This window comes from Lasiosphaeria miniovina (genome assembly GCF_030549165.1).
Source record: "Lasiosphaeria miniovina strain SMH2392-1A chromosome Unknown B0T26scaffold_7, whole genome shotgun sequence".
Lineage (NCBI taxonomy): Eukaryota > Fungi > Ascomycota > Sordariomycetes > Sordariales > Lasiosphaeriaceae > Lasiosphaeria > Lasiosphaeria miniovina.
The window spans coordinates 1599807-1625129 of NW_026848226.1; the positions used below are offsets into that span (position 1 = coordinate 1599807).

General features: G+C 57.4%; 8 protein-coding genes across 8 annotated transcripts; 1 reads left to right on the plus strand and 7 right to left on the minus strand.

Moving 5' to 3' along the window:
* Nucleotides 1–844: 844 nt before the first annotated feature.
* On the minus strand, nucleotides 845–1831 carry B0T26DRAFT_680049 (Alpha/Beta hydrolase protein; the record flags this gene model as incomplete). The annotated part of the gene is made up of 1 exon (XM_060440443.1): nucleotides 845–1831. One exon carries the CDS (start codon nucleotides 1829–1831, stop codon nucleotides 845–847), a length of 987 nt encoding a protein of 328 aa, XP_060291448.1.
* A 2336-nt stretch (nucleotides 1832–4167) lies between these two features.
* Nucleotides 4168–7562, minus strand: B0T26DRAFT_449537 (fungal-specific transcription factor domain-containing protein). Its single transcript, XM_060435096.1, has one exon. It carries the CDS (start codon nucleotides 7162–7164, stop codon nucleotides 4531–4533), a length of 2634 nt encoding a protein of 877 aa, XP_060291449.1. The 5' UTR covers nucleotides 7165–7562; the 3' UTR covers nucleotides 4168–4530.
* Nucleotides 7563–8766: 1204 nt separating this feature from the next.
* On the minus strand, nucleotides 8767–10275 carry B0T26DRAFT_449926 (uncharacterized protein). The gene is made up of 3 exons (XM_060435097.1): nucleotides 9473–10275; nucleotides 9047–9417; nucleotides 8767–8953 (listed from the first exon to the last, which is right to left on the minus strand). Exons 1-2 carry the CDS (start codon nucleotides 10001–10003, stop codon nucleotides 9244–9246), a joined length of 705 nt encoding a protein of 234 aa, XP_060291450.1. The 5' UTR covers nucleotides 10004–10275; the 3' UTR covers nucleotides 8767–8953; nucleotides 9047–9243.
* Nucleotides 10203–11236, minus strand: B0T26DRAFT_450110 (uncharacterized protein). Its single transcript, XM_060435099.1, has 2 exons — nucleotides 10318–11236; nucleotides 10203–10260 (listed from the first exon to the last, which is right to left on the minus strand). The coding sequence occupies exon 1, from the start codon at nucleotides 10948–10950 to the stop codon at nucleotides 10459–10461; it is 492 nt and encodes a 163-aa protein (XP_060291451.1). The 5' UTR covers nucleotides 10951–11236; the 3' UTR covers nucleotides 10203–10260; nucleotides 10318–10458.
* Nucleotides 11237–16390: 5154 nt separating this feature from the next.
* Nucleotides 16391–18730, minus strand: B0T26DRAFT_806148 (uncharacterized protein; the record flags this gene model as incomplete). The annotated part of the gene is made up of 10 exons (XM_060447182.1): nucleotides 16391–16582; nucleotides 16846–16869; nucleotides 16954–17003; nucleotides 17191–17284; nucleotides 17452–17464; nucleotides 17620–17838; nucleotides 17973–18166; nucleotides 18262–18371; nucleotides 18461–18522; nucleotides 18654–18730. 10 exons carry the CDS (start codon nucleotides 18728–18730, stop codon nucleotides 16391–16393), a joined length of 1035 nt encoding a protein of 344 aa, XP_060291452.1.
* Nucleotides 18731–19422: 692 nt separating this feature from the next.
* Nucleotides 19423–19835, minus strand: B0T26DRAFT_450236 (uncharacterized protein). The gene has a single exon (XM_060435100.1). It carries the CDS (start codon nucleotides 19691–19693, stop codon nucleotides 19481–19483), a length of 213 nt encoding a protein of 70 aa, XP_060291453.1. The 5' UTR covers nucleotides 19694–19835; the 3' UTR covers nucleotides 19423–19480.
* A 754-nt stretch (nucleotides 19836–20589) lies between these two features.
* Nucleotides 20590–21696, plus strand: B0T26DRAFT_743642 (uncharacterized protein; the record flags this gene model as incomplete). The annotated part of the gene is made up of 1 exon (XM_060444288.1): nucleotides 20590–21696. One exon carries the CDS (start codon nucleotides 20590–20592, stop codon nucleotides 21694–21696), a length of 1107 nt encoding a protein of 368 aa, XP_060291454.1.
* A 697-nt stretch (nucleotides 21697–22393) lies between these two features.
* Nucleotides 22394–24485, minus strand: B0T26DRAFT_680054 (FAD binding domain-containing protein; the record flags this gene model as incomplete). The annotated part of the gene is made up of 4 exons (XM_060440444.1): nucleotides 22394–23347; nucleotides 23412–23705; nucleotides 23762–24384; nucleotides 24437–24485. 4 exons carry the CDS (start codon nucleotides 24483–24485, stop codon nucleotides 22394–22396), a joined length of 1920 nt encoding a protein of 639 aa, XP_060291455.1.
* Nucleotides 24486–25323: the final 838 nt, after the last annotated feature.

Below are 25323 nucleotides of genomic sequence, written 5' to 3' on the forward strand. Positions count from 1 at the left end.
CACGGATCCCTTCTGCAGCCAGCCTTACCGAGAGACAATACCAGCTGAGCCAACGATAGATAACCTTGCCTCGGATGGCTATCATGGGGCTGGGGGCAATACCTTCGTTGTTAGTATACGCGGTCATACGAAGACTGAGTAACGAGCGAAAACCACCCATAGCCACAATCTGCTCTGATTATGTGGCGCGGCATTCGAATGTTCTCGGGCACCGTTTTTACCTAATGTCACCCAGCACTACTACCTACGTCTCACGATATCTCCTGCTTTTTTATCGTGCCCCAAAGACTGAAGATCTGCTTCCACAAATCGACAGTCTTTCTCCCACTGCCGAGACAGAAACACAGCCACCTGCTATTTACCGCGGTTCTTACTGACTCGGAACAAGTATCTCCCATGGCACTTGTCCGGCCATCGATGCTATCAGCCAGCTCCAAGCTCGATGCGTCGTCAGTTCTCAGCTCAGGGGCTTACACCTGATTATACGGATACCTGGCGAGGAAGCCCCTGACCAACAACATTGTTCATGGCTACACGAGAAGCCCAGCTGGACAGCTTACAAGGGCCGTGAAGGCGGGTGCCATACCCGAAAGCCAGTGCCCCCTGTTACACGGACTATACATTCTTCGTCCCCGCTGAAGGTGAGGGAACTCCTTTTCAACTCATTTCACACAACACAACCCAAATCAGCCATTTATTTTCCATGTGGAAGCCGCGTGTCCGATTCGAAAGTTCTATACAAGTCCGTGTCCATGTTGCTTCGTCTCAGCCCCAAAGGGTTCGTGCCAAAGCTCAAAATGCATGTCGCAGGCGGCCAACAGGGGTTGGGGGTGCCTTGCCTTACCTACAGCTCCGACATGATCTCACTAAATATTTCGGCGAGCCGGCCACCTTCCACCCACAGCGCGTCATGCCCGCCTGTCGCATCTTTCTCGTCTACCTGCAGCGAGGGAGACTTCTTGAGGTAGGCCCTCATTTTCTCGAGCTGGCTGTACGGCACCAAAGTGTCCCCGCTGCTCTGGACAAGCACAACCCTTCTTCCCTCACTCCATTCGTCTGGCCACCATGTGGCCGTCGCAGGACACGCTGTCTTCCACACACTCTCGTCGTGACCGAAGGCGTTGCGCGTGAACACCACATAATCGTCGCGTAGCCACTCGAACCCTGGGGGCGTGTCCCCGATGAAGCCCGCGAGGTCGTAGAGTCCGTTGAGGCCAAGCAAAACAGTGGGCTTCGCAATGGTGATGCTCAGACCCCATCGCGCCGGATCCATGACAGCCTGAAAAGCCAGCATCGCACCGCAGCTATGGCCGGACAAGACATACGGACCCGTCGCGGCCCCCAGACGCTGCAGAAACGAAATACCGGCGAGGACGTCGCTGATGTGGTCTGGGTGCTTGGCCTGCCGGGCCGGGTCCGACGACGGGTCCTGATTTGGCGACAGTCGGTAATTGAGCGACGCCACACCAGCCACGGAATCGAGACTGGGACCGGGGTCGGGGCCGGAGCCGGGGCCGGGGTCGGCTGTGCCTCGTAGGAGGCGCTTTGCAGCGGCGGAGATGGCCGACGAGCTTATCCCGGGATCGCACCACGCGCCACCGTGGACAAAGACCAGCCAATGGCCCGGGCGGCTCGGGAGCGACGCTGCATCAATAACGGTGGCTTCAGACGGGGGGCCAGCCGGGATCCAAACGTCGAGGGTCTGCAGCGACACACCCCCTGCCACATACGGAACATGTTGCTTACGCCAGCCAATAGCTTTGCCCGTCTCGTCGTCGGCGACGGGCGTCCAGGGAACTGAGGCCCATGCAAATCGGTCATCGGCCGACATTTCGCTCGGACGCGCGCCGCGCGACCAACCTGGCAATAACACGTAACCCAACAAGATCCTGGTTCGCCGAGTGTCTCCTTGCTGGGTCTCACGGGTAGGCCTCTTGGAAATCCTTCAAGTCTGAGTCGCGAAACATGCGACGTATTCCCAACGCCTGTTTGCGGTGACGTTGAGAGTGGAACTGTCACTGCAGGGAGTATCGATTAAACCCCCCCCACATTTCCCACTTCACCTGCCTCCCGTCGGGGTTCTTTCCGGAGTGCCAAGCTTTCTGCGGTGGGCTTCCGAAACTCCCGAACTCCCTTCCCCCTCCCATGTCCCCCTTCCCCGCCTGTTCGGCTCGGCAGCTCGGAACATCCGGCTCGACGGCAGAACTGGGGGGGTCCGCCCCCAGGCAAAACTAACTCTCCACAAATTCTGTCTGTCGGGGTCCTTTGCCTGGAAAACGGAGAATTAATAGGCGACCTCTATTATTCCGCTGTCCACTTGAGGGTGTGGTTAACAAGGACCTTGAAGGGAGAATAATACTACATGTCATATCCCTTATTCCAACCACCCCTCCGACGGGAAGGGGGGGGGTTAGAGCTAATCGGATTGTATGCCGGCGAACTCTGCCGGTTTCCGAAAGAAAGGAAAAACGAAACGAAAAAAAATCATTTTTGAATACATGCACACCCGCATAAAGTCCGGCAAGTAGAAACTTGCCTGCCGAACTGGACCCGACCGAACTAGCCGACCGGCCTGGCATCCGGACCAGCCTTTCAACACAAGTTATATATCCGATAGGGTGGGCGCATAAGGTAGGTAGCTTGGTGCTCTCCGGGACTCCCCAACCCCATCCAATTCGAGCGGGGGGGTTGTTTTTTTCGCTTGCACATATATATATATATATATGGTACTCTACTTTAACTGCGCTGCTACGGCAGTCTGATCTGGATCCCGAACACTTTTTCTTTTTGGAAAGGGGAGAGGGGGGGAGGGGAACACCGGACGGGGGTGGCTGCAATATGCTGTCGCACGTTTTTTAGAGTGCGCAGGCAATATGATAGAATCAAGCTGTTTGTGTATACCTTACCTTACCTATGTGCATGTCGGATAGATGGGAGCGAGAATGGAGCGGGCGTTGATTGCTGAAAAATCTAGACTGCATACCGAGGCAGGCGAGCCTGAGTCCCGGGATGGAGTGTGCATGCGTGTGCGCACGTGTTGTGGGCATGTCTATGTGTGTCCGTGTGTGCCTAGGTGTGTGGAGTCGGTCCACTGTCAAGAGCTGTTGTTTACTATTGCTCATCTAGCAGAGGAAAAAGAGGTAGAGAGGCTTTGGCCATCATTCGTAGAGTAATGTGATATGTACTTTTTTTTTGCTTCTGGCTGGGCTGCCTTCCTTCGGGCGTGTTACATAAGTTTATATATGTATGTATATATCAGTCGCCTGCCTTCCCGCCCGCCCACGACAACATATATATATGTTTTTTCCGACCTCCTTCCCCTTCCACCCCCTCACTCCGTGCTGATATCGTGTGTCTTTGCTTCACTTCGTATCCCTTTTTTCCCTCCCCTCTCTTCTCTGGCGTAGACAGATCGAAACAAAACCTGACAAGGTGACCTATGAGGTGTCTTCATCGAATGTGTGTCGTGGTCCGAGTTTTCTCCCTCCCTTTTTGATAGATATCCCGTCCTTCAAAGTCGGCAGTTTACAAAAAACAAGGCAAAGAACAAAAACAACGCTAGAACAGTGGTATCAAAATAAAATGAAGGAAAAAAAGCCGCCAAAATATTCTTCGCCTACCGATAGTTTGTTTACCCTTTGCTGGGGGCCGCACGTGCTGGCCGAGCAGGAAACAACACATAGCCAGACAGCAGTAGTGAAACAAGAAAGAAACGAGAAAAGCAAGCTGGTATCTTCCCACCGATTTGACGAAGACGAAAAAATGAAGACGGAGAATAGCAAAATAAACGCGAATATTTTTTAAGTAGTAGGGAAAAAGCCTCCGGGGATATATCCAAGGCCAACCGCAGGGGTGAATATGGAGGATATGGTAAAAGACCGAGTAATGAGGACCCTAAAATTCATCAAAGCGTCAGAGGATAAATGTATAGTACGTATTGTGTGATGTACGCCTGGCCTCCCGTACAGGGTATTTATGTGCGTGTGTCGACGGGGTAAAGGGGGAGGGGAGGATCATGTAATCAACCCCTTACCCCCTCCCCGTCCCCCTTTTCGTGCCCTGGTCGTGAGGCAAATAACCATCGAGGAGCCGTGGAGGTGGAGGGTTGTGTGGGGAGGAATTTGCGTCGTCTCTCGTCTGACGCGGAAGCCAAGTAAAAGGAACCTATCGTGAGTCATGGGCGTTTGAAACCCCAACTCCTTCTTTCCTTTTCCTTGACTTCTTGGACTTCGCCGTCCCTTTTCGTTTGCTTGCAAACAGCGTGTTACACTGATACGCTTGCTCGCGTGGCTCGTGACGTCGCTTTGTTTGTGAGTTCGAGTTCGGCCACCCCTCTAGCTAGGGGGATATCTTTTGCTCTCCCTCTGTTATACGAACAGACGTAACTTCCTTTATATTTCCATCATAGTCATAGCGTGGGGGAGGACTGGGCTGACACCTCGCCTGCTGACTGCCTGTCCTGCCTGCTCTCCTCTCCCTGCCTGTAAATGTGTGCTCCTTGTCAAATATAAAAACCCGCGAGGTAGGTTCTCATATGATATTCGCAATGCTGATACGCTCCTGGTTCTTGCTCCTGGCCACGCCCGCGGCGGTGGGGCTGTTCGATGATGCCATGACGCCGCTGCTGCTGTTGCTTCCGCCCATCTCCATCTTGATGTTGACGGGGGCCGCAAGCTGCTGAGGCGGCGGCAGGTGTGGCAGCAGCGGAGGCCAGACCTGTTGTCTCTGGGCAGCGGACGGTGCCGTGATGGGCGTCGTCGACTGGGACGTCAGGAGCCCTTGCACAGCGCCCTGCAGGCCCTCCCAGCCAGAAGATGCCCACTCCCAGCGCTCGTCGCTCGTCAGGCTGGTCCGCGCCTCGAGGCTGAATAGGCTGTGCTTCCCTCCCGCCGTCGCAGCTGCCGCCGTGGGCGAGTGGTTCAGTTGGTGTTGGTGGTGCACTTCTGGCGGCTCGCGCTCGCCGCCGGCCCAGACCCAGGCCGTGTCGCTGCCGGCCTGCAGGTCGGCGCTGACGTAGGCTAGCAGCTCCTCGTCGCGAAGGAGAGCGTCCTGTAGAGCGCCGGGCGCCGGGGCGCGGTGCGCGTGCTGCTGCTGGGAGGGGCCGGACGGGGCGGCCTGCGCGAGAAAGGCGGCGTACTCGGCCTTCTTGGACCCGAGGGCCGAGACAAAAAAGGCCAGGAAGCGGCCACACGGGGCAGCCACGTCGCAGTGCTCGTTGATGGCGCCCAGGGCGCGGATGCAGCTGGACGCCTGCTCCAGATAGCCCGTCAGCAGCAGGAACAGTGTGCAGCGGAAGATGTGGGTCGTAAGCAGCGCCGTAGCGCCCTCGGGCAGGGCCGACGTGGTGCGGGCGAGCAGCGATGCCGTCTCGAGGGCCGTGTGGGTGCACTGGTCGATGGCGGTACGGCGCACGTCGGGCGGGCACGTGGGCATGAGATTGTGCCGGTGCAGAAGCAGGCGCGCGTGTAGTAGGTATATCAAGGGGTTCAGGAGCACGGGCGAGAGGGCCGCGTTGCTTGAGGGGTCGCACGTCTGCGGGAAGGTAGACAGGCACGAGGCAAAGTGCTGGTCAAAGGTGGCAAGGCGGGTGGGCGCGATGACGGGCGTCGACAAGGCCCGGCCCAGGGCCGTGTACGAGCGCACGACGTGGATGACGGCCAGCAGCGAGTGCGTCAGCGGTTCGGCGCCGGTGGGCACCAGCATGCCGCCGTCGTGGATGAAGTGGTCGTCGACGTGGGCTGGCAGCTGCACGTCGCAGTCCGAGTCATCAATGAGCGCCGGCCGGCCGAGCTCGAGGGCCAGGCTCCGGTCGAGAATGTAGATGGTCCACCACGTCCTACGCCGCATCTCACCCTCGATTATGGGCCACGGGCCCGACTCCGAGTAGAGCCCAATGTCCTGGGCCACCCGCACGGCGCTCCCGAGCCAGCTCCACGCCGCCGACTTGAGATTCAGCTCGTTCAGCGCAATGGTGATCAGCACTAGCGTCCGCGCATTGTCCAGCACCGGCTCGTTGTTCCAGGGGTCGATGAGCGTGCGGGCCGTCTCCACCAGGTGAGCGGCCGAGTAGGCTCGGTTCTGCTCGTTCTCGACCGTAAAGAGCCTGCCCACGGCGAGCACGGCAAAGAAGAGGGACATGAATGTCTGCGGCACGCGCACGGGGCTCCCCGGCTTGTACAGGTTGTCGACGGCCTGCTGGAACGAGGGCCAGTGTACGATGGGCGTCATGGTGTGGGCCGAGGCGTAGTAGGCCCGGAGCAGCGGCTCCGTGGCCTGGCGGGGCGGCAGAAGATGCTGGAAGTCTCGAAGCTCGGGGGTGGCGGGCCGGCGGAAAGGGGCGGGCGGCTTCCACACGCCGCGTGAGAAAATGCGCAGGTTGGACCTCGCGCGGGCTAGGTCGTGCATGGCGGCCGGCCTCTTCTTGTGCTTGGGCGCCATGTTGATCTCGGGGAGCTGCAGGGGCAGCTGCTCGATGCCGTCGACGTCCATGTCCAGGGGCCCGTCTCGCTCCTGCATCAGGCGGCGGAGCGTCGAGTTCTCGCGCTGGACGCGCTGCATCTGCTTCTCGAGGTCCTGAACCTGCTTGATGGACGACATGCGCCGGTTCGTCTCCTTGGTGAACTGGCACTTGACGCTGCGGCTCGAGCACTCGGAGCAGCTCGTCATCTCGGTGGCGTCGCACTTGACCTTTCTCTCGCGGCAGGCATCGCAGCTGGGGTCCTTCCTCCTCTGGCGGTACGCCCGCTTCTGGGCCTGGGAGCTCGACGACGAGGGCAGCTGGGCGTGCGAGGGCACCGGGGTGCCGCCCACCGACTCGCCCGAGGGCAGCGAGTCCCTCCCCATGGCGGACGACGTGGCCGTGACGGGCGTGTAGGGCTGGAACGGGCCCTGCGAGGACGAAGAGGGCAACGGGGGGATGCCTATGGGGTGAGGAGCCTGGGCCGGATTCGACCTGGACGTCGTCGGGGTTGCTGTTGCCGAAGCTGCTGATGAGGATGTCGTCGTGGTCGTTGTCGTCGAGGTCGTCGAGGTCGAGCCCATCAGGCCGCTAAGATACTGCGTGGGCGGCTTGGGCGAGGTGGCCGACGAAACGGACGACGAGTCGTAGGACCGCCTGGAGGGGTTGGGGGATCGAGCATACGGGTTGTGCGACACAGCTGCCATGGTGCTGGAGCTGGTACTGGTGCTGGAGTGCTGCTGGTGGTGCTAGAGGCGGAGTAAATCAACTTAGTCGGTCGTCTCCCGCGCAGCCTGTCTTGTCTGCTTCGGGTACGTCTCCACAAGGGCCCCAATAGGATGGATTCTGGGGGAGCTGCCGGTCAAGCAACATGCAGACGGATCATTTGGGGCTGTTTTCTGGGATTGGGGGGCGTGTTTAGTTTAAAGGGAATCCAAGCGCACTTCCGGCTCGACTCTCAACTCTCCACACTGGCCTGCACAATGCACACAGACAGGCAGACAAGCAGGCAGGTGCTACATAGACACCACACACACTCTCTCTCGTTCTCACACGCACACACACCCATACACACACAATTACTTTTTCTCTCTGAAGTTCACAGACCCAGACGATGCATACCCTTTTGGGGGAGAGTGAGAGTGAGAGCCAGGGATAATGTATGAGAAGAGAAAAAATAGAGAAAAAAAAAGAAGGGAGAGATGGAAGAGGGGTATCACATACGCACAGCTCTCTCTCTGGATCTCTCTTTTTCTTAGTAAACAGAACAGCGTTCTCAGTATGTATAGGGGGAAGGCAGCCCCCTTAAAGTTGCTTCTTGTCCCCAACAGCCCACAACCACTGTGGACTTCCTGGCCTTAGACGTCGAGGCCGTAAATGCAGTCAGTGCTTGTGTCGTTGCCGTCGACCGAGCCGGGACAGAAGGACTTGACACAAAACACACACAATGTCTCAAGCTCAAGGCCCAAGGGACTAGTCTGTTTCCTGTAGCTTGGGGGAGAAATGGAAGGGCGAACTAAAATCCAGAATGGAATCCTGCTGTTGGAATCGTTGTTCGCAGTGTTGTGTTGCAGCGCCGTGCAACCAACCCTCATGCCGCGTCTGATGCGTAAAAGGGTCTCCTGTGTGAGCTGTGTGTTGTGTGCTGTGGCTTGTCTGACCTCGCCCTTGCCCCGCAGGCTCCTCGAGGTAAACGAGGGTCAGAGAAGCAGAAGCAGAAAGCCGCACCAGCAGCAGTCGGGAGCTGTGCCGTTTGGCCCCGGAGTGGCCGCAATACGACATGTAGGTGTGTGTGCGCCTGGGTACGTGTGTTTTGGCGGCCGTATTAGTAGCACCCGTGGGTGTCAAGGCGTGGTTCCAATTCTAGAGAGTGTGCGGACGGGACGATGCGGCTGGTCGTGTGTATGTATTGTCCGTGTGGTTTAATGGATGGGGCTCGGCAAAAGCTGTCCGGCTGGCGGGTGTAATAAATGCGCGCCAGACAAAGGTACCCAATCCGATCTCGCAAACCCGCTAGACAGATAGACAGACAGACGATCCAGATTCAACACTCTCTGAGGCTACCGTACATACATACATACAGTCTGAACCGAGAGAGAGGGTGTGATGGGACGGATGGATGAGGAGGCGGCGCGGAGGCGGCGGCCCTGTATGAACAAGAGCAAACCGGATCCAGAGCGCTGCACGTTGCGTTGGGAATTCGTCGTTTTGCTAGAGAGAAAATGGGGCACCCCGATCTACGTACTGCCTAGGAGGAGCAACTGGCCGGCAACAAGGGGGAGTAACTGTTAATAGACAACGGCTGGTATCGATCGTTGAGCATCAGCAGTAGATTAGTGACTAAAAAAAAAAAATAGCAAACTCTGGCAGCCACTAAGCGTGATTCGAAAGGGCCAAAAGCGGCAATGCCAGGCCGGTAGGCACACGCCGGGGCGGGCTAGTGGAGGCGGGGGGGCATCTCAGCCATCCTACGTCCTCCCCATGTCATGAGTTATTCTACATCGTCGTCACATTATTAGCTTCCGTCCCACGCTGTTGATGTTGAATGTCGATAGTGTATGTATTGAAGGTACGATTCGGGATACATACAGACAGCAGCATTCAGTGTCCGTCCAGAGACACACCATACATCCGGTGGCGGGACCAAGCTGATCGTAGCCGTTGCAGACTTCAACTGCAGAATCTGGCTGTAGAGAGTAACAAGCACTCGATGCTATCATGCTACAGCCAGCCGGTCCGGTCTTGATGTCGTGCTCTTCTCGTGGCTTTTGGACACTGCACTCTCATCACGCCGTGTCTGATACCGTGTGCCCTTCCTTGCTCAGTGCCTCGATGCGTAACGTGTGCTCCCATCTCGCCTGCCTCGTGGGCAACTGGGCAGGCTTCTTCAGGGCTTGCCTGCCCTCCTCGCAAGCCATCCCTGCATCTGTCCATGAGGGAAAATCGTGGATGGCTTGTGCCTGGCTGGGGTTATCACCAGCGCGTTTCGAGCCGACAAGTGTGGTGGTTTCTCACCTCGGACGGCGTCACTAGCCACAGACCCCGGACCCTGTCAGTTCTGCCCACCCCTGGCCTGTCCAGGGCAAATCGGGAACCGTGCAAAAATAAGGTGCTGTGCCGCACCTCGCTGACATCTACCCGTTTTCTCCTTTCAGCGTGCCGCTGGTGTCGGCGCAGAGTGCCCGGAATGTCGAAAGCCACTGTGCTGGGTAGATGCTCCCAGTAGGTATTGTATGTACTGTACCGCACATACTTTGTACATGCATGCCCACTGAGCAAGATACATAGTAGCATATACCGTATCTGTATGCAGTACGTATCTTGAACCGTGTGCAAGTCGGAGCCATCAGATAGTGGCATGCCTCCCACTTCCACTGTGACGTGCTGGGGAGAGAAGTGTGGGAGGGGTTTATTAATGCTGGTCAAGGCATCGATATCAGATTGCCTTACGGAATATCCGTACTGAGTACGGATACTGCCAGATGGTATGGATGCAATGGGGCCACTGCCAAGCGGACCTCCCAACTCACCCCCTTCCCGGCGCATGTCATTCCTAGAGCCATTTACTGACCGGCAGCTGGTTTATTTGGCGGTGGGAGAACGCTTCCGAGTCGAGCTTAGCACCATTGCACGGCTTTGGGGAGACGATATAGGCTGGGAAACAGATCAACCGAACCATAGACACTACACTATGGACGGTCATGCGCCGTGGAGGGACCGTTGAATCGGTTGGCACTGCCGTAAGGATAGAGCCGGCGTATGTAATCGTTTCCATCTGTCTGTGTGTCTGCCTGTGTGTCTGTCTGTGTGTCTGTCTGTATGTGTGCCACATAATAGTCCGTTGCTGGAATCTGACAGACCTTACGAAATTCTTCTTTTCACCATCCAGTGCCACTGCTAGGGTGCCAAAGCCCTCTAGAAGCCGCACCCGCTGCTGCGCTGCGCCGTGTAGTATGCAGCAGCAGTAGATATCTATCCAGTATAGAATTAATGCGCGCCTGTCAGCCAACAGGGCACATGGCTCCCGCTGAAGGGGCTGAGGTCAGCCTGAGCCGACTGTGGCTTTCGGCTGTCCATCCTGCATGAGGCGCTAGTGGTAGCCTCGGGCTAAAGAAACAATGGGCCATGGGTAGATTCCGAGCCCGACCATCCACTCGGCATGGGTGCCAGGATCCTTCCGTGGCGTGACGTGATGCAGATTCAGAATCAACAAGAGTTGTCCTTCGCTTTCCCCACGCCTCTCGGCATCTTTTGGTCTCCGTTGCACACCCACAAGAGACTGTGGCGTATCGCATCGCCTGTGTAACCACGGCCATTGTCAGCCGGGCGGGCTGTCGAGAGGCTTTCGGCTGCTGACGGGGATGCACCCACCTGCCCGAGGAGAAGACAACGTGGTGTAGGTAGTGTATGTAGGTAATTCCGGGACTCAATATTCCGGACTGTACTATACCTACATACAATACGGTTAGGTACATATGTAAGGAGCACTGCATGAACCGGCGGGTAACTTGGGCGTGGAATCGGTGCACAATGCTGCGGTAGTTTAATTATTTACCTCATTGCGGCTTTTTCCTTGTTTGTCATCGTCGTGTGCCTTAGCAAGCATCAGGCCAGGGGGCTTTCCAAGCCGATGAACCCCAGCCCAGCCCAGGGCACGCTGGACGGACTGCGTATTCTGTCACAAGCAAGGGAACCAGACGGACTGCGGCCTGCGGGGTGGACTGTGAACCGTGGACGGCTTGCAAGGCACCCGGAAGTGGCAGACTAGGCACCGTTTCCAGTCTGAATCTGAACTCGGCCTGTCAATCACAGCACCCCGGTTCGATAGCGAAGGCTCCTAAGATGATCGACTGAACCAGAATAAGGCTCCCGGGGGCCCATGCTCTTATCAGCTCGCTGATTCCGTCCAGAGCGGTGATCCGATCGGCGGTCCATTGGCATTTTTAGCCATGCTATTATCCTGACCGCTTTCTGCTTCCCAGATATGGAGCGAGTTACGGACATTGGCTTCATCATCAACGAATCATCCGGCATGCTGTACGAAGTGCGAATACATCCTACTAGTTATGGCTGTATTCTCCAGTATGTGGCGGTATACACCGTGTTGTTGTTCGCTTTTTGACAACAAGAGGCCCGGGTTTCGATCAAGGCCAACAAGGCTCGTCCTTGGAATAAGCGTCGGGGACCAAAAGCCCGAGAAAGCTGCACGATCGCTGGCGGGTCCCCGGGGTGTCATTGGGGCGGCGGTGCGGAGCAGGAGTGTGGCACTAACTGGATGGTGCACTGGACATCGTTAGGCGTTGCGGGCAAGAGACGAGACGGCTTAGTGGTGCCGGTATTGCCTGCCCTGCACACGTATGAAGTATTCCGTTCCGTTCCGTACATACAATACCAATGGTCGAAGAAGGATTGTTGCGCAGAGGCCGTCATCTGCGTGGCACCGGTCCACAGGCTCATGCACGGCCTAGTTAAGCACCATGGGAAGACAGGATCTCGGTACGGAGGGGCTCATCTTGATGAGCGATGAGTGGTGCGTGCGGCGGCGTGCCTCGAGCGAGCGGCGGGAGCGGCCAAGACGGTCGTCACCCGCTCCAACGGGACGCTCTCTCGTCAACGCCTTCTTGGCTAGTGCACAGATATCCGTGCACAGATATCATGGCGGCCCTGCACCACCTTGTCGACAAAATTTCGATGGGCCCGGATGTGTGGTTGAAAGTCTGGGGCGGGGGGATCTACCCTTGGCCCCTCCCTGGCTGGCCTGCTCTTCCTCTGTAGTGCCCGCAAGAGAATAGTTCACACCACAGACGTTTCCCAAAACAGCTAACAGTTAACTATCGGAGATCGGGCAGAGCGAGTGGAGTGGGATAATGATGCAGTGGAGCCCGCGCCAGCGGCCAAGAAAGAGCGCTCATGCGTCTGAAATTCTGTTCCGACTTGGACAGCCAGCCACGCTACCCCGGACAGGTAGACACATGCTCACCAATGCCGCTTTGGGAGCCGAGCAAGCGGGGTGGTGCCGAGACGCGCCATGGTGGACATGCAAACGTCGGGCAGGAGCTAGAACTGGCGCTGGCGCCTTGACAAGTGAGAAGGGCTGCCGCCGCATGTCGTGTCGTGTCGTGGCCTCCCCAGAGTCCCCAGTTGTCGACGGCATGCATCAACAATGCGACTCGACTCTGGCGTCGCGGGAAACGAGTGCAACAGTGATCAGCAAGAAAAACTCGATCAGGCTTAGTGGGCTGCAAACTTCTTTCCGCTGGGAGCCGTGAGCTTGAGCGAGCTTGCCGCGAACTTGCCGGGAGCTCGCCAAGAGCCAAGTCCACTTCTAGAGGGCCAAGGCCCTACTCCGTGCCTCCGTACCTAGGATGGGATGGGATGAGATGGTAAAGCACGGGAAGGGCAACGCGCCGCGTCTTGTCTTGCACCAGACGCCAGGACTTGCTCGTTAGCCAGTTGCGGGCATCCGTCTGCGAGGCCATTGGCCAAACTGGGGGCCGGGGTCGCCGTCCTCGGTATCTCGCTTTGCAGGACCCTACTACGTATGCACGGTGGGCAAGAACCTAAAGTTTCTGTGCGTCTGGTCTGCCAATGTCTGGGTCGGTGGGACCTTGGAGGCGGACTTGGTTTTCCTTTCCCAATACACTTGGGTCGTCTCAATTGAGCTCGTGCGAAGTGGTTGTCCTTTCGGAAGCCAACCGGACCACTGCTTTGCCAAGATTCCCGTCGGAGAAATCGGTGCCTCCCGTCCTCGGATATCTCGCCTGTCACAAATGAGTGTCAGACGAGAATATGCAGTGGCATCGTCAGCTCAAAGCTTGGTGCCACTAGGAAGGAAGCTGCATTTGCCAACGGCAAGGCCATGGAAGGCATTGTGACGATCCTAAGTCTTTGTGTCTTTCTCTTCTCTCGTCGAGTCGGCAAGCATCCAATATTAGCTGCCAAATGATTAATTGGAAAAAATTCGACGCCATCACATCCTTCATGAAGTAAGGTAACTTGCAGTACCTTAGGTAGGTGGGGGGAGCGAAGCGAAAGTTCCATTCTCTGCTCCCAAAAATGTGTGTGTTGTTGTTGGCAACTGCTGGGGGGTAGCTTTGGGCAGCGCGGGCCTCCCCCTGATCCCTGCAAAGCCACGCACAAGGTCCTGTCCTGGCCGCTGGCCCAGCCACCACGGGCCCGCGGGGGAGTGGTGGCCCTGGTTCCGACTCGGAAGGAGCCATGGTAGTCTCATTGGTCACCCCGCCTCCACCGTTTCAAGATCGATTGCGCGAGATGAGCGGACCCAAGACCTGGGAGGAGCCGACAACAGCAGCCATGGAACGAAACGGGCATGTACTGTGCTGTACAAAGTACACCCTGACTAAGGTACGAATACCCAAAGTAATATACCTCGATGCCAGTGCCCATCTATCCAGACAGACCCGGGAACAGAACCTCGCTGTTGGCAGCTTCGGTGTGGACCATCTCGCGCGGAAACCCCAAGGTATTGAAAATGACCCCGATCCTTGTTTTTCTGAGTTCCTGGATTGGATGCTTGACCAAGAACTCGCATTTTTCGGTTGGCAGTGTACCAAACCAGGAATCCTCTCGTCCTGTTTGGGGGCGGATTTTTGACTGCGCCTGCGTTTCATGAAGATAAGGGATAGGTGGTTCCTTCCATTTAAGCGTACAGCACTGAGGTGCGTACCTTCCTTGCCTACCTACCTACCCACCTCACCTAGCATCCAATGTCACGGGCACATTTCAAGGTTTCTGTTCTGGTGGCTGCCTGGAGAGCGGGAGGAAGGAACGGATGAAGATGAATGGCAAACAACCTACTACGTAGTAAGCAGACTTGGGACGGAAGGAATGTTCAATATCGATAGGGCATGAGATATTGAGAGTCCTCCTACCACCTACAGTAAACTTTGCAGATAGCACATGTTAAATTATCCCTACTTACCTTAATCTTAAAGGCGCACGATGCGAGTTGCGCCCGTTTCAGACTAGTAGGTAGCGAGGGAGGCTCGTCTTTGCCAGTCTCTGTTGCCACCTCAGGATGCAACCACAACTCTTCAGAGTAAATCCGCGTTTACATCTTCTTACCTTCCTTAATTTCCATCGGGGGCTGCATGTTTGGTTGCAGGATACAGATGTGTACGACTCGATACTGCAGGACCTTACGCTTCACATTCAGCTTCCATTTACTTTTGGCCAGATTTCGCCCGCCTCCTCGCAGTTGTGGTACATACTCTATCCTTGCGCCCCAAAATTCAACTCCGTGGTCAAGGTCCAGCCAAACATCGACGGGCCGCCTAGGCCTTCTTGGCAGTGTGGCAGTGGTGCGCTTCCTCGAGCCGCTAACCAAGTCAACCGCTAGACTAACGAACGTCATGGAACGGCGTTTTCCTCCTTGGCTCCATTAAAGCCCGAATGTTACATGCACTTGCCGTCGGCGACCTGATAGACACACGGAGAGACAGCGAGTAGGACTTGCGCTTGCATTGTCAATGGTGTCGACTGTCGACTGTCTCGGCGGATGGTGCACGTGCTTCGGGCCTTGCACGTCTTCAAGCTGCCACGATTACGAAGGTGACCCCGGACAAAAACCAGCTACTAGACCTCCTTAAGCCCCCGAGTTACGGATGCCGTAGGTAGGGTATATACTCTGCCTGACAAGCGCAATTAACATGTACTCGCAATCACCATCAGACAGACGGCCATGAGATGGGCCAGCATGCGGCTCCGTCGTAGCGGACCGTCGTACAGAGCACCAGTCCAGATCGATGCTCGGTGTCACATCGAGATTCCTGCCCCTCCTTCCTCTTCACGTTTCACATGATTACCTTTGTGACGGGACGGCACAGATTCAACAAACATCCCCGACCCATTGAGACTGCAACAGCACGGCTACCAAGGCCGAGCGCCTACAACGGGAGGTCGCGTTTACGGTTCGCAACACTTTGTCAGGGGCGCGAGAAAAGCGAACATGATGCGAACGAACTGCGAGCATACGCCCTGTCCCCCTACAAAGTACTATACTATATGTACATAGTACGGAGTACATACCTGGACAACTCTCCTGGCTTGCCTTGTTTTACTCGGCGCCCGTACGAATACTCCGCAACAGCTCTCACTCAACAATAACATAACTGAACCCTCTGGAGCGGTTCTGTGCTGCACTGTTACGCGTGGCTGCATGGAAAGGAAAGGTTGGAGGGCTGCAGATTCCAAATGCTCCCCCGCCTATTCCATAACTTGGGAACAGAGCATGCATGTCCCAACTCCGAAAGACGACAGTACCTGTGGACTTGTCGTCCTTTTCAGGGTCTTGCAAGCGAGCGGAAGGATGCGAGGGATCCGGCCACCTGTGCCGAGATGCAGATTCCAAGACATTGGGCAGCGGACTAAGGCCGCTGAAGAAGTCGTCTCGGCGTGCACTAACGCGAGGCATGAGATTGGGGCGGCTGCGGGAGAATCCCGAAGCGGGAAGTCCGTATGCTCAGAGAACCAATACCAATGACGAATAGGCGACGCACTGTGGCCGGCAAGAGTGGCCGACCACCACCAGTGAACATGTGGACGGCGTCGGCCACCCACCCCGTTCAACGTTGACGCTCCAGAATGTTAGAAACGCATTGTAATGCTACGCCAAGAATGGCCGCCTGCGTCCTCCAGTATGAGCAGAGGCGAGGAGTTCATCGGCAACTATTCGTCAAAACTTGGTTTCAGCCACATAAGGGCCAGATGGCGGGGAAGCGAGGAGACGAAAAGCAAATATCAGAAGGAGGGAAAAAGAAAGCACGCATTGACGAGGAACCGCAAAACAAGTGCCAACAAACGGAAGGAATATGCTATGTAGTAGTTAGTCATTCCCCTATGTTCGTGCCCATGTACCAAGTACATACGTACATACAATACAAGCCAAGGTAGTGATCACGATCGCATCATCACTCACCACGCCCGAGCCCCGAATCTCTGGCGGAACAGAGTGCTTGAGGTAAATTGCACGTCCAGACACCGTCTCACGGAGTGTTCTCTGGGTGCGGCTGACACGGCTTGGCTTGACAGCCACATCCTAGCAAGCAGTCGCCGCCTCGGCGTGTGCTGCTGCGGGACACACCACGCAGCGCGCACACTCCCATACTAATATTGGGTTTAATTTATAACCACCAGCAGTCTGGGCCTATCCGATTGCCGAATTCCGGTGTCTTTGCTACAGAGTAGTCGACGGGTTCCCGCATGGAACCAGCCAGAATATCAATATAGTATCCGTATACGTACGGATTTAAGCTTCTCACCAGGCAAAGCCAGAGACCGAGCAGATCTGGAGAGCGAGCCGGGAACCCCCCAGCGAACGGCCAGTCAGTTCCGGGGGAACTCCCGAACCGAACATGCGTATTACCTACAGTGCTCAGCCGTCTCGAGGCAAACTGTGAGTTGCGGAATTATTTCCCCTTTCTTTCTGCGCCGCCCTCGACAAAAACGCCCCCGGGTGCTACAGCACGCACGCTCACACACTCGCACACACATTTGCGGACCAACTTGGGCGCTTCCTGAGGTGAAACTTCAAACTGGGTCAGTACATAATAACTGGGCCGGAATTGAATTAGTCCTAACTCCGTCGGGCATGAGCATGGCTTGAGGTCAGGGGCCGCATCCCGCGTTGGGATACCCAAGCTTCCCTCCAGGCCCAGGGCGTACGCTATTACGTGGAAAGATGCTCGCAGCGGTTGAAGAAATCGGATACCTACCATTGCAGAGATAGCCACCGGCCGGGGGTGGCAGCCCTTCGCTACAGCCGCTACGGATATGGAAATACGGCCGGCTCGCAGAAGTTGCGATTTGCTAATGGCGATGGTCGTTAAAATCCGCGGGGTTTTCCAGGCTGCCGGCTTGCGTGGTAGCGGTGGGACCTACCTACCTACCCACCTTACCTATCTCATCTACGTGCGCTGCGGCTACCTTCTGAGGGCAACCTAAGTGACTACCTATCCAGACCGCAGCCGGCTCACCATCATTGAGCATCTAGGCGCATGTCGTGTAACCAAAAGCTGGCAGCAATGAAAAGGGGGTGGGGGGGGAAGGCGGTTGATGGAGGCGCTAGACACCCGTCAATAACGGCTAGGCTTTCCGATTCGCAATGGGCTCAGATGAGCACAATCGGAGACAATAACGCTCACGCATGCCTCACATCGGGTCTCGGCATCCAAAAATAAACAGTGCCCCAAGTATGATTTGGCACGCCGACGACTTGTTGGTCGACCGTGTCATACAGGACAAACACAAGTCCGGCGGGACCAGCGGGGCCAGCGGGAGGTTTCACGCCTCTCTGGCCGTCCACAACGCCAGATGCGGCCGGCGGAAGCCGAGCTCGACGAGAAGCGGGCTCTCTCTGCATTCTGCAAGTGGGTGCGGAGTATAGTGACCTAGTTGTAGGGAAGGGGGTGAGTGGGGAGGAGGACGGGAGCCTGAAAGTGGTGGTTGTGACGAGGTCATCCATCTCACCCTTCTGTCTCACGGCGTCAAATATCACATGTGCACCAAGGGCATTTCTGACTCTTCTGGAATACGCAGGAGGTCGCCGACCAGGCAGTAGGATGAGGGGGCGGGAGGGGACTTCCCCCTCAGGGAGGGGTGGGCTGTTTGCTCGGACGAGCCGCCGTATTCGGGCGCAAAGACGGCCGAGCCCTGTCGCCGTTGGAACGGGGGCAGGCAGGGTGCGGAATACTAATAACACAAAAATAGGTAATCGACATGTTCTCCGAACGGAGATCCTTTCCTTTTCAGAATAGGGAAAGCAGAAGAGTGTCTTTTGGGGATACGTTACTGAAGAGGTATTTCGGAACCGGAACCTGGGCTGGCGGTTCCTGGCGGTGACGCCACGGTTCTGCTTCTTCTCGGATGGCTACCGAGCTCGGCTGCTGATCTCGCCCTCAAGGCTCAGTCTAACGGCTCCAGGAAGCCGGGGCGAAGATCATTCGGACCCGCAATGGCGCTCCCATTTCCATCCTTTGCACTGACTAGCGGCCACTAGCTTCTGTGCTCTCGCGTGGAGTCGAAAGTGGCCGAACGTGGGCCGTGGCCTGGCCGACAGGAACAAGCGTTGAGAAAACGTTGATTTTTTTCCCCAGCCAAGGACCACGAAAACGTTTCACGGCCGCCGCCTTCCAGGAGCTGAAATGGCCTCCACGTATTATTGTGTTGCGTGACATACGCAGAAAGAAAGACACGGCGGGCGGCTTCAAGGGCCTTTTCAGGACCCAGGTTGCTCTGGCCCCGCTCTCGAGTCATTTTTTTTTTCTTCGAGAAGTTTGCTGGACACCAACTTTTTGTGGGCCGAGGATGGAGATGGAGATGGAACCTCAGATCAGAGTGAGATCAGTCCGGAGATCAAGAGATGCTCTGCTGTGGCGCTTCCTCAGCACTAAAGCTCAATCTGGGAACCTGTTCGCCGCCGTGCTTCCGAGGTGCCCTCCACACACACACTCTCACACTCACACTCACACTCACACTCACACGCACACACACCCCGGGAGGCTTCATTGGGCGCCGAAACCAACGCCCCCCTCTTCGTTCTTCAGCAAGGCAAGGCCAGCAAAGCTCGTCAAGGGGCCCGTCCCCAAGGGCCAAGGGCCCCCAGAACATGTCCATTCTCCCCGCTGAGGACCAGGACCTACCCCCCAACAAGCCCCCCACCTCCTCTTTGATGCGCACAGCTCCACACACCCCCCCTCCTTCGGGCCGGCAGCTGCCGCGGCGCAGGGTGCGACTGGCGAGCCTATCGCAAGCCGTCTGCCAGGAAGAGGTTGCTGCTGCTGATAAAGCGGCTCAAGCCTGGCCAAGCCCGCTTCAGCGCATGGGGCATGGGGCTGAGATGAAGGGTCCCTTTGCAATCTCGGCCACGGCAGCTTCCTGGCGACGGTGACATTGTCCAGAGTAGTATCGAATTCTTTTTCTCTCAGTCGTCTTCTTGATGTTTTTGTTCGGTTTCCGCGCTCAGAGATTCCTGGTGGCGCTGGATGCCGGATTGCGCAAATGCGACTAGTCAAGGAGAGAGGGAGGGAGAATCATGCCGGGCCTCCCTCTCAAGGAACGGAAATGAAGGGAACTCTTGAGTTCACCTTCCTTCGGACTTGTCTTTTTTCTCTCTGGCTTTTCAGACACTGAGCCCAGGCTGGCTTGGCAATGCCATGTACATGTTCGGAGCAATAAGCCAGCCGACATATAGATAATGACCGCCAACCAAGGAATCATGACGGAGTGATAGGCTTCTTGGTCCGACTCGGCACCGGCCTCGGCCCGCGCCGTCCACGTCCATGGCGTGGCGTGTGCAAAGGCCGCAGGAAGAGAATGTCACTCACTCCCCAAGAGAAAAAAAGAAAAGCCACCGAGTCGACAAGATGATGATTGCTTTGCTCTCTTGTTACACCATGGCCGGGCGGTTGCAAGCTTGGACTCTGTTGCACCGAGTATATGATTATTATGTGGTCCGTCGCTCAAGCCAGAGTGAATGTGGTACATATATAAACGCAATCAATCAGCCGGACCGGAAACAGAGAGAGGGAGGGAGGGAGAGAGAGAAGGATTGAGGTCCCATCGCATCTCGCATCGCATAGCTTGTCCGACCAAACCCATCCATATTTCCTGAGCGAGCGAGAGAGCGAGAGCAGAGGGCGGCCATCGCCAGCCGCCGGTATCCGCCGCCACCACCGGCCCCATGGCTGCTTGTCTGCCTGTCTCTTTCTTTTCGTCGGAACGAATGGCGGCAGCGGGAGGGGCAAAAAGAAATCAAGGCCATGGTCCGTCTCCAAGTACCTACCTACCTACCTACCTGACCCTGTAATGGTTTTTGTTTTAATCGAGTCCACGCTGTCCATCTCATAGCAACAGTGCGTGTTGCTGTTCGCTGGTGTGCTTGAGAGTTCAGTGAGCGTGGCCTGCACTGTGACTGTTTCTTGCTCTTCATCGTCAACGTCGAGCCTCGGGGTTGGGGTGGCTGTAAGAAGGACAAGAGCAAAGGATAGCAGACTTTAGTCTGCAACACTACTTTCGCGGACTATTCCAGCGTGGATCGCGGGACCAAAAGCCCAAGGACTCCAGACTCGAGCCTCCCAGTTAGACTGGCAGACATCGACAGCAGCACAGCCAGGATGTGCAAGACGCCGCTTCACGGGCTACTAGAAGCCCTGCCCAAGTGCGAGCACCACCTGCACCTCGAGGGGACGCTCTCGCCCGAGCTGCTCTTCACGCTGGCGGAGCGAAACCAAGTGGCGCTGCCCGCGGACGCGGCATACGCATCACCAGCCGCGCTGCGCGCGCGCTACGCCGCGTTCACATCGCTCGACGACTTTTTAGACTTCTACAACGCGGGCGTCGTCGTGCTGCGCACCGCGGCCGACTTCGAGGAGCTGGCCTACGCGTACCTGAGCCGCGCCGCCCGCACGGCCAACGTGCGCCACGCCGAGGTCTTCTTCGACCCGCAGGCGCACACGGCGCGCGGCGTCGCGGTCGCCACCGTCGTGGCCGGCTTCCACGCCGCCGCCCTCCGCGCCCAAGCCGACCACGTCGTCTCTGCCCTGCTCGTCCCCTGCCTCCTGCGCCACCTGCCCGTCGACGACGCCGCCGCGTGTTTCGACGCCATGCTCGCCGCCGGCCTCTTCTCCCCTACTGGCACTGGCAACCCGCCCTTACTCGCCGGTTTGGGCCTGTGCTCGACGGAGCTAGCGCGCCCGCCGAGCGCGTGGGCCGGCATCTTCGCGGCCGCCGCAGCGCAGGGGATCCGGCGCACGGCGCACGCGGGCGAGGAAGGGCCGGCTGCGTACGTGGCCGGCGCGCTGGATCACCTCGGCGCGCAGCGCATCGACCACGGCACGCACGCGGTCGACGATTCTGATCTTCTAGCCCGCCTCGCGGCGCAGCGCGTGCTCGTCACCGCGTGCCCGGTCTCCAACGTCGTGCTGCGCGTGTCGCCGTCGCTCAAGGACACCCCGCTGCGCGCGTACCTAGCCGCGGGGGTCAGGTTCAGTGTTAATAGTGACGACCCGGCGTACTTTGGGGATATGTATCTGCAGGAGGTGTACTGCGCGGTGCAGGAGGCGTTTGCGTTTTCCGTCGATGATTGGGCGCTCATTGCACGGAGTGCTATTGAGGGGAGTTGGTGTGGTGACGAGCGGAAGAGGAGCATCGGCAGAGAGCTGGATAAGGTGCTGGAGGACTGGCACGCGAGGACCGAGGGGACTGTAGCGGCGGCGGCGTGATGGTGTACCCAAGATCAACTCGGATGTGTCCTAAATCTATCTGTGCTATGCTATGGCAGCCGTATCATTCTTATGAGCGGCCAATATATGACAAAGAAACACACTCGGCTTGCTACGCACCTACAGCTGGTGCGTTGCAGCCGCCAGGTTTGGCCACGCGTGCATGTGCCTACAGAGCCGGCAGGGGGGAAGTTCGCGTATCTATGTATTCCATTCTGTTGACCCCTGGGTTGAAGACTAGACCCGCGAAGTATACTGTAGGATACGGCTAGAAGAGGATGTGACATGCAGCGGACATGGAGACACCAACCTCCATACCTAAATGAACGCAGAGCAAACTGAATTCGAACATGCGTGTCAGCATGTTTGTATCCGTTTTTCATGCGAGGTCTGCAATGGGAGGTGACATAGGGGCGGGTAGATGACAAGACTTGGGAGTTGCAGGGCGTAAATCGACATGATAGGAAAGTGAAGGAACATTGAAAGTTGACGTTATGTAAAGCGAATTAAAACACAAGGCTAGAACGAGTATGTATAGCACTACCTCTTCTATATGCCAAAAGAAATCGCACCAAAAGCAACTAAACCATAAACACTTGCTTGTCCGTGCAAAGACCTCTAAACCATCTCTCTCCCATCTTCACGCTATAACCCAACCCCCAAAGTCCAAGTCTCAAAACAGCCTACAGCCTACAGCCTACAGCTGCGCCTGGGTCTCGCCTAGCTTCTTGGTCGAAAACGCACCAAAGTACTGGTTCAGCGCATCTACGGTAGCGGCACCCTCCTCGAGGCTGACGACGATGCCGACGTAGCCGTCGGGGCGGACGACGACAACGCCGCCGCGCTCCTGGTCGAGGCCCATCTTGGCGTGGGCGGGGGCGGCAGCGTCGGGCACGCGGCGGTCCCAGCGGTCGTCGGCGTAGACGTGCTCGCGGTAGCGGGCGAGCAGGGCGGGCAGGTCGCGCGAGATGTCGACGGCGGAGCGCTGGTTGGCGACGACGGTGCAGACGGTGAAGAAGCGGCTGTGGGGGTTGTGGTGCTCGTGGTGGCTGACGGCGTCGGCGTCGGGGCGCGCGTAGGCCGAGTAGAAGGAGCCCTTGCGAGACATGCCGACGGTGAGGTCGCGCAGGGCCTGGGCCGTGACGGCGGGCTTGCCGGCGAAGACAAAGAGGCGGAACGCGCCGTTGAGCGGCACCTCCTGCTCGACGTGGACCACGTTGGCGTCGACGACGCGCGTAACGTCGGCGTTGATGAGCAGCCGCCCCGTGCGCAGCTTGGTGCTGGCTGGGTGCACCACGTGCGACTGCGCTGGGTGCGACGGCGACCAGTTGAGCTCGTTGGGCTTGTATGCCACGCCGTACCCGCTGGTGAACTCGCAGGCCGACTTGAAGGCCTTGATGAACTCGTTGTCCTCGGCCGCCGACGACGACGTGGATGCCGCAGAGGCCTCGCTTGCAGCGCCGGGTCGCTGCGAGAAGAGCTTAGCATATTTGTTGTCGAAATCGAGCAGCGTCTCGGCCACGTCCTTGCGCTCCGGCTCGTACGTCTCGAGCAGGCTGCGCTTTGCGAGGCCGCCCTCGACAGCGTGGATCTTCCAGGCGAGATTCAGCGCGTCCAGGAACGCCGTGTTCATGCCCTGGCCGGCCTTGGGCTGCATGTGGTGTCAGTTGTGCCCATATGCCCAGTGGGAATATAGGGGTATATCTGAAACTCACGCTGTGGGTGTGGCAGGCATCGCCGCCAAGGAACACGCGGTGGTCCAGAGTGTACTTTTCAGAGATACCCTGGCCGATGGGGTAGACCGAGTACCACTCCACTATCTCCCACTCGATCGAGTACGGGTTAAGGATGCGCTTGGCAGATTCCTGCACCTCCTCCTGCGTCGCCGTCTTCCTAGGGTTCCAGTCTGCGTCTGTGGAGGAGGCGATCTGGATGTAAAGTCGCACCATGTTATCCTCGCGAGGGATGACCATGATGGAGCCGTGCTCGGAGTGGATCGTGCATTTCATCTAACGATTTCGGTCAGCAACAGTCGCAGGCCAGGTACGGTTAGTGACTCTCCTACCTTGATATCAGGGAAGTCCGTCTTCACGACGCCGTCCATGACGCCCCACACGTAGGCAATAGGGTCCTTGTGCTTGATGCCAATCTTGAGCTGCTCGCGGATGAATGACCGCGCCCCTTCGCCGCCGAACAGATACTTAGCCTGGACCGACTCGCTCGACGTGCCGTCGATGTGTTCGAGCTGGACTATGACAGGGAATTCCGGGTTCGCCTTCTCGTCCGAAGTAAACCCCGTGATGGTCCACGGCCGCTGTACCTGGGTGCCGTTCTTTTCGAGATCGGCGATGAAGACACGCTCAATCATGCCCTGATGCAGGAGCGTTGTGAAAGGATATCTGGCATCGATAAAGCTAGGGCAACTGGCCCACGTTCCCGTCCGGACAATGCCCTTGCCGCCCCTAGGGGGATCCCAGAAGGCAACCTCGTAGACGCGCGCGGGCTTATGAGCCATGATGGCCGACTTGAGCCCCATGTTCCGGAGCAGGTCGAGTGACCGCGGCTGGATACCGTCAGCCCGCCCTGTTGGGGTGGGCTCGGCCCTGTTGTCAATGTGCTTGATCTTGTAACCCCATCTTGCGAGGCAAGTCGAGAGCATCAGGCCGACTGGTCCGGCGCCGACAATGACTGGTACGGGGCGTTAGTGCTTTCTCTTGTGGGTGAGGGTGATTCCAAGTACCAATATCATATTGATTGGAGGCGTACCGCCGATCAGCGTGTGTTGCCATGGCGTTCGTTGTTGGAGTATGTAGGGTCGCACTTCACGAGAGACGGAGGGAGAAACGGCAGTAAATCAGAAGTAGTAGCAAATGGGTATCTCGGGCTAGCAGCAAATGAAACATGAGAGAGACTGAGAAATTGGCAACTGAGATGGAACTACAAGATAATATATAAATCGGAGAGACCCAGGTACCAGGATCCGGCCTCGTTACCGAGCGCCAGGGCCAGACAATCGAGGGTCAGCAACCACCAGGGCAGGGAGGCCCTCCGAAGGTGACCCTAGAGAACGGCAAGGCGTTCGGGAGGAAATCACAGCTGACTCGAGGATTCGGGCAGAGCGGCAGCCACGGCCGGCAAGGCAGGCGGGCAGCTTCGAGCCATGGGATACTCGTCCTCATAAGCACCCCAAAGGTCCGCGTAGGGCAGACAAGGCACGTGGCGGGGCGAGGCAAACAGCCGTGTGTGGCCGTAGCCGGGCTGGTCGTGTCGAGACCATCAAAGCCAACTGGGGTTAGCTGGCTGAAGGGATGAGGGGGGCGGGGCCGGGACTTGGAGACGGGAGTCAAAGTGGAGTTGGGCGAAGGTGTGGTGGCACGGCTCAAATGCTCAGGAATGTTCTGCAAATTGTTCGGCACGGCGTACAAAAAGGGGCTACCATCTCAGACCCTGCCGTTGGCCCGGTTCCACTCTCGCCGAGATAACCCCAGCCCAAAGAATTGCAAACCTGGATTCCGGGGGACGAGGCCAACGCGCCATCGGCGACATAAACAGCGTTTCATTGGGTCGGGCGATCCCGTCCCTTCTTCTTGCCTCGTCTTGCAATAGCCCGAGGAGCCCGAAGAGCCG